This window comes from Aspergillus versicolor (genome assembly GCF_001890125.1).
Source record: "Aspergillus versicolor CBS 583.65 unplaced genomic scaffold ASPVEscaffold_1, whole genome shotgun sequence".
Taxonomy (NCBI): domain Eukaryota; kingdom Fungi; phylum Ascomycota; class Eurotiomycetes; order Eurotiales; family Aspergillaceae; genus Aspergillus; species Aspergillus versicolor.
In genome coordinates, this window is record NW_024467524.1 from 878,599 (window position 1) to 889,099 (window position 10,501).

A 10,501-nucleotide genomic window follows, 5' to 3' on the forward strand; every position below is an offset into this window, starting at 1 on the left:
GCAGGCAGAAATGAATGAATGACGACACTCGATGCATCGATAATGTGAGGAATGACCGGACGAACTGACGAAACGAACCATCCTCTCACGATTTTATTTGATTTGATTTTGGCGTTAGATGGATTTGATTTACACGGATATTCCTTGCTCTCTTTTCACGCATGTAGTTATGGCGTGACACAATTACCCCACTTCGTTTTCGCTTCAAATTGATCCCATTTTATGTGACCATGTTGTCTTATCGATTTAGGGCATTTCGTTTTTTCCCTCTCCCTAAAGGTTTCTCTATGGTATATAGAGAAAGTTAATTTGTCTTCAACGGGATCCATCGTGGCTGGTTCCTGGAGACATCTTTCTTCTCTACAACCGAGCCTTTCTGTATTTCCAAAGGCAAATGTTGTCTGTACTCACCACCTTTCACTGGCTGACCTTGATTTTGTTCCAATATGTATTGGGATCGCCTTCATCAATAGGTATGTCAGGTAGTAATAACTGGGTAGTAAATAGTTGGCTTCCTCGGCAGGACTGATCTCAAACCGGAGCCAAAAATGGAAGGCACGAGCACCCCACCTACTTAAGAAGGAACTTTGGCCGTAACTGCAGACATGGAAGGAGCCACCGAAGCTACTTCATGGGTATTAATTGTTGAAGGAGCATGAAGTAACCGCGTGGGATTTTCTAGTTATAAACTTTGTCGATCATTTTCTTTGCAAAGTGACGTGAATATTCAAATGTATTTAAACTTGGGGGGAAGAAAGAAAATAAGTAGCCAAAAGTCACGCGCGAGACACAGAACATTATACAGTATAGATATACTCAAGTTAAAAAGAACGATAAAAAACAAAAATGGGTATATAGGGTATATAGCAATGGGCTGTACAGTTCAACGTACAATCCTGGGTGGCGGTTGCAGCTCAAGGTTCCTTTCTATTAACCGTTTTGTCGGCTCGTCCGGGGCCCAATTTGGGTCCTCGAGCTGTGGGTATTTGGAGCCCATTCTTGCCCTCTGGCTCAGAAGTGCATCGATAGCTCTAGGAAGGTGACGGTGGACGGCGTGATATAGAGGACTCATTCCGTTCTTGTCCTCCTTGCTCAGATCGGCCTTTGCTTCCATAAAGGCATCGAACTTTGCTCGCCACTCTAATTGATGCCTCCTGTTGCTGTGAGATGGGTATTCCTTTACCAACATAATCAATGGGGTCTCATTCGACAGGCTGCTGGGAGTATCAACTGGTATCCGGTCGTTCCTGGTAAACTCTTTAATGAGAGCCGCCCCTTCTTTTTGTGCCCACGCGACATGATGCAGACAAGTGTAGCCTGCGTTGCTAGTTGCCAAAAAATCAGCGCCGTGCTTCAGTAGCTCACGGACGACATCTAGACGGCCGGACCGTGTTGCAATCATAAGTGGTGTGAGGCCCGTTCCCGAAACGGCATTGATATTTACCCTCGCCTGTAGCAGACGACGAATTATATCCATATCATAACTATTCATAGAAATAGCACGGCTCAGAGGGGTCATATATCCCGAGTCTAACCCCTCTTTGTCAACATCTTGTCGGGTGTCCAGTAGTTTATCCACGATATTAGTGAGCTGGGACCGAATTGCATGAATCAATAGCCTGTCCCAATCTCCGTTCATTTCAACAAGCTCCTCGATATTAAAGTCTGCTCTGAGCAGATGCTGTAGATCTTGGGTGTCATTTTCACACTTTAGGATTCTTTTTATAATATCTGAGGACTCGCGCGGTAGAGTTCGAGGGGGTGGAGGAGGTTGAGGTGACTCTGGAGGCGTCGGCGGCGGCACTGGTACCAGGCTATCGGGCATAGGAACATAGTACAATTCTTCCTGGATGCGTCGAATTTGCCTTTTAACATCGGCGGCAGTCAATCGATCATTGTAATCAATTTCAAGTGTCCCGAGGAGCAAGTCGCGGAAGAGTGTCAGTACGTGCGTCGGGACTGGGCTGTCTCTGTTGGGCAGTTCATTCAACCAGGCCTCAATGTGAGGGTTTCGAATGGGATGATCTCTTCCGCGATGGAAAAAGCTATGGTCATAGTCAGTTTCTCCATCCATGTTTTTCCCTCGCCTCTCGTCCAGATCTTTCAGTTTATTCTCGCCATCCAGACCAAAGGCAAGGACTCGGACAAGAATACATCCCAATGACCAAACATCACTTTTGCGCCCAAAGCTGCCATTGCTGGCAAGCTCGGGTGATCGGTAAATACCCTCCAAATTATGCCCAAGGGGATATCGAAACGTTTCGCCTGACTCCTCGACCGAAGACGCCTTAATGATGGACTCCCCAAAATCCGAGATCTTCCAGTGCCCAGCACTGGACAGATCGGGGCCTTTAAATACTAGGATATTTGCTGGTTTCAGATCCATGTGACAACATCGAAGTCCTGGGTCCAATTCTTCCTGCAAATATTCCAGTGCACCGGCCAGGCGTCTAGACTCTCCAAGCAAGTCCTTAAAATTGATACGGCTAGATTGGTCCCGCAGGAGATGCTCGAGGTCCATATCCGCCCACTCGAAAAAAAGATTGAACTGATTCCCAATAGTAATAGTCGCAAAGAACGGCATGATTCCGTTATTTTCTTTCCTCCTCAGCTGTTTTCGCAGTATCTCAAGGTTATTCTTCTCTTTCGCAAAGTCAACATCCCTATTGGCGCTAGTGAGACGTTTACGAGCAATGTAACAGGGCCCCTAAAACAATCGGCAGTCAGTTCATATAGTATTTGGCAGCTGGAACATGAAATATCAACCTACACTACGTCCATCATTGTAGCAGAGATGCTCGGGATAAACGTGCTCCTTGGTGACAGTGCCGGCCCCTCCGTTCCCAATCACTTCCCTTTTAATAACAGGTAATATCCATCCCTCATCCAGTTCACGATGCTTGCCTTCTTCTATGTCAATCGGACAGTAGAAGCGTCGGTGGACAGAGAAGTTGAACCCTGACTTCCCAAGAAATGTTGGGGCCATCAACATATCCATATGATACCCGGGGATATTATCGTCGCTTCTATTCTCCGTCTCGAGAAAGAGGGCCTGAAATTTGCTCCATTCATTCCATTGGCTCACCACCAATATGGAAAGCGTCTGAAGGTAGCTTTTTTTGATGCGCTCTATATGACCCGGTTTGAATGCGTTGTATCTGTCGGCGAATGCCTTCAGGCGCGCATCGTCCCAGAATTCTTTGAGTTTCGAACGTGGTACGAACGGAGAGGCTTTGGGATCGCTATTATTTTGCACCATGACTTTCTGGAGCTCATCCCTTAGTGCCGATATATCGAGCTTTTTGTCCTTAAACCAAGGCATCCGCATCGTTAGAAGCTGACAAAGCTGCGCAAGTAGGATATGAAGATTGACGATCACTGAATACATGAACTACCAGTGATAGAGAAATATATAGTAGATTGAGAAATAATATGAATTTTTTCGAACCAGAGCGCATTGCGATAGGCGCTGGGGAAAGTGGAGGTGGAGAGTGGAGGAGGTTGAGGGTGCGGAGTGACGACTCGAAGGAGCTGAGGATGACTCGAAGTCACGAGCCCAAGAAACTCCCTCCTTCAAGCCAGGCAGCCTTTTCTTTTCTTTTCTTTTCTTATTTTTAGCCCGATAGTTAAGGAGGCTAGGCAGCAGCGGCATTTGTGAACTTCTTTATTACCGAAACAGCGTGGCTATGCGTTGGATGAAGCTCAGGTTAAATAGACAGACGAGCTTTAGCATTAAACATAGACGGTCTGTTATTCCGTCTCATAGCCTGTGTATTCATTCAAATACCATCTAACTACTATTAAGTGAGTGTCCTAGTGAGTTACGGCACCTCCCAAGTCCATCTACGTTACCACAAGAGGCAGATGGCGCTTCATGGTCAACGACTTACTAGATCAATCGCCTTCACAAACGCCAGTACACAATTTGAAATAGACATAAATTTCATAGCATGGAGACCAAATCCTAATAATGAATGTCTGCGGATATTTTAAGTGACGGGGTGCATCTGGTTAGATTCTTCATCGGTGTCCTTGCTGTGATGAAGACAGGGCAAAGCTGCAAAATGCTCTTTGACATGAGTAAATGTATGTTTTTCAACTATATTATGGTCAGTGAATTTTATCTTGTGGTCATATGGGTCAAATTTGATATTACATATTTGGTCCATTTGTTCGAGGGGGATCTGGCCTGTGCTCGGGACCTTCGCAAGTTAGGGTTAGCGAAACCAGCCCATATCAGAAACAAGCGCACGGTCACTTACAAATAGGAACACCAGCACAAATGCCAGGGCATCCAGACCGCTACACAGTATTAGCCAATTATTCTCGTAAATGACTCTAATATCACTCACGCAAATATGTATAAAAGGTAGCCATAGGGCCGTGTATTTTGGGCGTTCTTCGCATATTTATTGACAAGCGGAACAAGGCTAACGAGAATTGTAAGGCCAATAAAATTGACCATAACACTAAAGCTCATACCGACCTCTAGACAACAAAAAGTCAGTGACCCTTCACTAGTAGTACTCTCGGTTTTGGAGTGCTGCTTACCGCGAAACGCCAAGGGGAATACTTCAGCGCTAAAGGTAAATGGAACTGGTCCAGCCCCAATACCGTAAAAAGCAAGGTAGATGACAATAGTAAAGACAGCTACAGGCCCGGTCCTCTTGCCAGAATCTGAGATGAGATAGAAGGAGCTGATGGCGATGAGGCTTAAAAACATGCCGGCAAGAGACACCAGCAGTAATAGGCGCCGGCCCTTTTTGTGGTATCCGTCAATGTACCTGTGTGCTGGGATAGTGAACAGGAAATTTGCCAACCCAAAGCCTGTTGAAATTCAAAAGTCAGTAGAGAGACGAGTGTTATTAGCCCAGGCGAGAGTACTGTACCAAAATTTAGCCAGTTTACCTTCGCCGTATTTTTTGGTATAGCATTTCCCTCCTTAATGTCATTGAAAACAACTGATGAATAAAATGAGAGCACATTAACCTAAAATAATCAGTGTCAGCACATGTCCATTCGGTGGTTCCAATTTCAGGGACTAACGCCACAGAGCTGCTGGGATGCCATCACAATAAATGCAGCAATACACGCTCTTCGGTTGCGCTTGATAGACCAGAGTGACTTCACACGCTTGAAAAAGTTCAAGCTGCGAAGCTCTACTTCTTGATACAGCTCCCTCCTCAACCATTCGTCATCTCTCGACAATTTTCCAGATTTGCGCAGCCTCTTCTGTGACTCGAATTGCAACTGGCTATGGATTGAGTATAAGTCCCTACATGCTTGGATATCACTTCCACGCAAATGACGAAGACTTAAAAAGGCATCCGCGTATAGCCTTTTACGAATGAGAAACCGTGGTGATTCTGGGCAGAGGAAAGCAAGGAACAGCAGGATTATGGAAGGGATTGCGGCGGATCCTAAGATAACCCTCCAGTTCTCGTCGGCAATAAAAACGCAGACAAAGCCAACGAATATTCCGCTTGAAATAGATATTGTTTAGAAAACGCTTTGGTGGTATGGTACGTCCTCGGTGGGAGTGGGATATAAACTCACAATGTGTCAAAAACCTGCCACATCATAAGGAGTCGTCCACGTAAACGATCAACAGCAGCCTCCGCAGCGAACACAGGGGCAACCGACGCCTTCGCCCCAATCTGAAGGAATCGTTCCTCGTCAATAATCACCCAAATGGCAAAAGTTTATAGGTTATTCGTACCCCAATTCCGAGTAGCAGGCGACAAATCAGAAGCTCCTGCCAGTTGTTGCACCTAGCCGTCGCTAATATATGGCATTAGAAATATTGTAAGTTTGAGGGTGGCGGAATAACACACCTAACGCAAACGCTGTACAACAAATTCCTGATAAGAAAAGTGCAGGGCGTCTTCCAAACTGCCCCTCCTGCAAAGGGTCACTCAACCAAGTGCCGCTGATATTCACATGTCAATGCTGCCTTGGACTTATGATGTGTAGATTTAGACTCACATGAGACTTCCAGTAAGCCATGGTGCCGCATCGATAAATCCGCCAAAAACATTGTACTTGCCGCCGGGAATCTCTCTAATTTTTTCGTGCCAAAATGCGTCCTGCCAATGGAATGAACTCGCATTGATCGACGATTGCTGCCAGCCTCTTTATATGATCAGTAAACATAAAGAGAGAAGACATGAGTTTATCCATAGATATTGCACTCACTGGGTGATGGCAGCGCATGCCGTGACCAAAATGGTGACTTTCAGGTCTTTTGTTTGCTGGAGTAGACTTGAATTAAGCTCGAATCGAAGTGCATCGGCTTCGACGTTTGTCAATCCAGGCACCCCAGCTATATTATATGGATCTTGGGCAAGTCGTGCTCCCCTCAGAAAGACTTCCTTGTCTACCACGTTCTTAAGTTTCCGTCCGACGATGCTTTCATGGTTTTGTCGGTCGTAGAATAACGCGGCATCAAATACCAATTCTTCGGGGGTTCGTGAGCGTAAGGGGTGCCCATAGTGTTCCTCCCTGGCCCCAAACGCAACAAGAGTGAGAAACAGCCTCGTTTGACCAATGCCTCACACCGTGGCAGATGCGATGAATAGAGGGGACTGACTCACTCTTCTTGAAAGCTGTTATCATTCACTGCCATCACGCCAACGGAATATTCCTCGAGTGGCTGAAGGAACTGTTTGATTGTTTTGGTAAGTTGCCGGGCGTCGAAAGTATGCGAAAGCGAACACGCATATTGTTCTGCAAGTATTGGAGGAAATTTGATTATAAACCTCAAGTCAGCCTGAGCCTAAAGCATCAGGCTTGATGCAGATCCATTAAAATAACACTCGGGTTGCGTAGAGAAGGCAGGGATTTCATGACGAGGCTGCGAGGCTGCGAGGCTGGCAGAAGCTCGCCTCTCCAACCAAACAACATCCGCTCACCCTGATGTGTTTCAGAGGCTCGTATCCTAATGGGTGACATTAATGGTCTAAGACACAGAAAGGAAGGTCGTTAAACAAGTCCACGTTTGCCCCCCCCCCAACATCCCGCAGCCCACATAGATGCTCAGTATGAAGAGGCTCAGCCACCGGTGGAGAACAGTGCCCAAATCAGATGCTGTGTCCCAGCTGCAGATGGCATCGGAGTTACTTGCGTAAGGAAGGTCCTCGGCGATGAGCTAACCGTGATAAAACGTCACTGGCACGTTTTGCGATGTAGAACGGACCCTGTTAGAGAAAGATAGAATTCAAACACTGCACCCAGTTCCTTGTAACGTCGTCGTCCAAATAACTATTCTTGCACAACTTCCTTGCCAAGTTCGAAAATAGACCTTTTCTTTTTCTTTTTAGGTCTTGGAAAGGTGAGCCCGCCTCTAGTAGTGGCTGACCGGCCAGCTCATGCAGGCGAAAGTTCAAAGGCTCAGGGGCTAGGGCTCCTCCGCCTCAAACTCGCCAGGATGAAGACGAGGGCCGAAGACGGGCAAAAAAAAGAAAAAAAAGAAAACATTTATTCGTCGAATTTCGAGTTCCCAAATCATGTGGCTCATCTTAACGACTCGATCATGGCATCAAAGCCAGTCTCTTTTCCTTGCTATCTTCTGACCATCCTTAAATAGCATACCGATGGAGGACCAGCCGCCTAGCACTAGGTATTCGCTGTTGTCGGGATCTATAAGCTGCCTTTCAGATAACTAGCATGAGCACAAGCCCTTGGAAATGCGGAGAACGAGCCTTGGGGCTTGGGCCCTCAACTCATTGGGGAACAAGTCGTGCATCCCCTCCTGGCGATGCAGGGATTCCTACCAATCATCACCTTGGTTGGATGATAATGTTGGTCATCCATACAAGCATAACCCCTGCGATTCGACGGACTCATGTAAATTCCGGCGATGACCAAGGGAACTTTCGGAACGGACCAGAGCTTCCCATCCAGACCTATCCTTCTCCAGGGCCTCAACTGTTGGCAGCTCTCCTACAACCACGTCACTGGCATAAAGAGGCTCTGCTCTTGGGCCAGAATTACCATATCCAGCACAAGAGGCAAGTCACCATTATAATCCCCGTAGCGCCTCCTCCTTTGAAATCGGTCGAAGACTCGATTTGATCCAGTTGCCCGGTCCCCATTCGTGACACCCCCAAGCCAGACCAACAGCGCCTGCAACCATGAGCACTCCATTTCGTAATGTTCTTAGCGAGGCTCTTAGCGACTATATCGCAATGGAGGATCTGGAAGTCCGGCTCCGCTTCCTTTTTCAACAACCAATCCAAGTCCGCGTAAGAACTCTCTGAGAAAGAGAAAGGCTGTCTCCCCATCCATTTCCGGCAGTGATGCTGACGCTTTTTGGGTAGAGTCAGAGTGGCAGATATGTTTTTGATGCGCCCCGAGAGGTTAAACTGGTACGCTCCCTTGAAACTATCAATCCTAGTTCAAGTTGCTAACGAAGGCCCGTTTCAGGAGGAGATTGCGTAAGTTAGCCTGATGCTTTCGGGTCTCTTCTTGGAAAGGCTTAACCAGTTAACAACGCACTGGGCGCAGTGATCTTCGCCGGTCAGTCCGAGCGAATTAATCATGACCAGTTATTCACAGGTGGCATTTTTTTTTTTCAGGTGGCAATCTTTTGTGACATTAAAGCATGGCTGAGTCGCCTGGAGAGGCGTTGCTTATCGGGCGTGTGTCTGCCTCAACATTCTAGTAAAGGGTCTGAGAACTCTCGTTCATAAGTTTATAAGAGCGTTATTATCAGGAAATTGGAAGCAGTCCAAGAGCGTCTGCTCATTTGTAGGATTCACAGAGATGTCGGTGTCATCACCCATATTAATGAGGGCCTTCACGTGGAGGGGAAGAAGTGAGACTGTGTCAACCGCTGACCAGAAGTCCGACCTTCCATCCCGCAACCACTACAAGGCAATCCGACCTCTGCTCCAATCTCCAGCTTTCATCGCCTCCCATGAAAAGTCCGACATACGGTTATATGACACAGTCCCGCAGCCGGAGCCTGTTGTTTTCAGTGATAGCGATGTTTTCAGAACCCATATCTCATCGACACCAAAGCCGCAGACCCGCATAGTGTAAATAAATTGCATCCGTTCGTGTTGCTGCACCCAACTTACCATACTCTAGTTCAATATGTTGCAGGAGCTCGCTAGATCCACTCTCGATCACAGAATCAGCAATGCGAAAACTGACGGACACTTACGACATTGACGACTCCTTTATCGATCATGCCCTCTTGTTCGGGGACAAGCCACGCACCTCAGATTCAGGGCATGGAGGAATGACAATACGCGAACGAGAAGATGGGGCCTTTGGTAATGCTTCTTGGTAATTGTGTCTGTCTTTTCTCTGCTAACCCTTGCAAGACATGCACTACAGGTTCACCTATAGCGAAGGTTATCAAGTCCGACTTGAGGGACCAACTAAATTCACATACCGGCAAGTCTGTGTCTTCCATAGGTATAATCCATTAGGGACTGGCAACCTTTGGATTTTCCTCCATGCCCGCCCCTATTCAGAGCTACAGACAAGATTAGAGAGGGAAATCGCGACTGCCCCAAGCGATGGAGTCCCAAATTGGTTTTCCCTTCACCTGCTTGTCTTCGCCACCTATATTGGAAATTGGAGATGGTGTTTGCGAAATCTGGGGGAAAGAATTGAGGAAGCAGTAGGTTCCAGACTGTCTCAATCTATGAATTTCCGTGGTAACAGATATTCAGGCCGATATCGCCCTCACAATGGACCTCTCCAATCCCAAGGTAGTGAGCAACACTGAGAGTTTGAGTTTGTTGTTACATCCACAAAATCTCGTCAGCGCAATTACACCATTCTCTTGTCAAATTGGGGTCACTTTAACCACTATTCGCAAAATGGCAGAAGCCAACGATCTATTCCTTTCTAAAGGGTTGATCACGGACAAACAACACCAAAAGCTCGCTGATGAAACAGCCTCCTATATTTCGAATCTAGAAGGGTATATGAAAAGTGTTGAGACTCTGGAGAAAAAGGTGAAGGGTTATTCGGATCTGGTACGTTTGATCCCCGTATGTTATCCTCGATTAGTACCAGGCTAACAACGAAAAGCTGGCCACAACGCTGACTCTCAATAACCAAGCTCGAATGCTCCAGCTGACCGACGCATCTGTCGAAGACAATACCAATGTTTTTGTGGTAACGATGGTCACATTGGTTTATTTGCCCTCGAGTTTTGTCTCTGTGAGTCTCCCAGCATAATACCGTCTGTCTCAACCTACCGACAGGGCTAATAACCGCGCGTCCAGGCATTTCTGGGGATGAATCTCTTTGATTTCGATGCACCAGAGGATAGAGATTTTGCAGCGTCGAAGAAATTCTGGATTTTCTTCGCCGCGACCCTGCCGTTGACTTGCCTTACCTTAGGGTTCTGGTATTTCCTCTCAAAGCATCGGAAGCGGGCAAGGATGCAGTTCAATCAGGTTTCTTGAACGCCATTTTCCAAATAGTTCCTTTGTTATTCTTTAATAATACATGTACATTATTAGAGTCGTTGTTTAGAGAG

At 46.7% G+C, this 10,501-nt stretch overlaps 4 protein-coding genes across 4 annotated transcripts; 2 read left to right on the forward strand and 2 right to left on the reverse strand.

Annotated features, from left to right (window-relative positions):
• Positions 1–883: 883 nt before the first annotated feature.
• Positions 884–3,328, reverse strand: ASPVEDRAFT_77875 (uncharacterized protein; the record flags this gene model as incomplete). The annotated part of the gene is made up of 2 exons (XM_040816453.1): positions 884–2,707; positions 2,771–3,328. 2 exons carry the CDS (start codon positions 3,326–3,328, stop codon positions 884–886), a joined length of 2,382 nt encoding a protein of 793 aa, XP_040661862.1.
• Positions 3,329–3,989: 661 nt separating this feature from the next.
• On the reverse strand, positions 3,990–6,625 carry ASPVEDRAFT_77876 (uncharacterized protein; the record flags this gene model as incomplete). The annotated part of the gene is made up of 13 exons (XM_040816454.1): positions 3,990–4,099; positions 4,157–4,202; positions 4,263–4,302; positions 4,353–4,488; positions 4,552–4,827; positions 4,890–4,989; positions 5,047–5,482; positions 5,557–5,657; positions 5,720–5,781; positions 5,835–5,929; positions 5,986–6,132; positions 6,196–6,501; positions 6,594–6,625. The coding sequence occupies 13 exons, from the start codon at positions 6,623–6,625 to the stop codon at positions 3,990–3,992; spliced, it is 1,887 nt and encodes a 628-aa protein (XP_040661863.1).
• A 1,507-nt stretch (positions 6,626–8,132) lies between these two features.
• On the forward strand, positions 8,133–8,439 carry ASPVEDRAFT_77877 (uncharacterized protein; the record flags this gene model as incomplete). Its single annotated transcript, XM_040816455.1, has 3 exons — positions 8,133–8,243; positions 8,319–8,366; positions 8,425–8,439. The coding sequence occupies 3 exons, from the start codon at positions 8,133–8,135 to the stop codon at positions 8,437–8,439; spliced, it is 174 nt and encodes a 57-aa protein (XP_040661864.1).
• Positions 8,440–8,787: 348 nt separating this feature from the next.
• On the forward strand, positions 8,788–10,427 carry ASPVEDRAFT_122197 (uncharacterized protein; the record flags this gene model as incomplete). The annotated part of the gene is made up of 6 exons (XM_040805961.1): positions 8,788–9,038; positions 9,091–9,278; positions 9,330–9,631; positions 9,684–10,007; positions 10,033–10,179; positions 10,245–10,427. The coding sequence occupies 6 exons, from the start codon at positions 8,788–8,790 to the stop codon at positions 10,425–10,427; spliced, it is 1,395 nt and encodes a 464-aa protein (XP_040661865.1).
• Between the last annotated feature and the right edge of the window lie 74 nt (positions 10,428–10,501).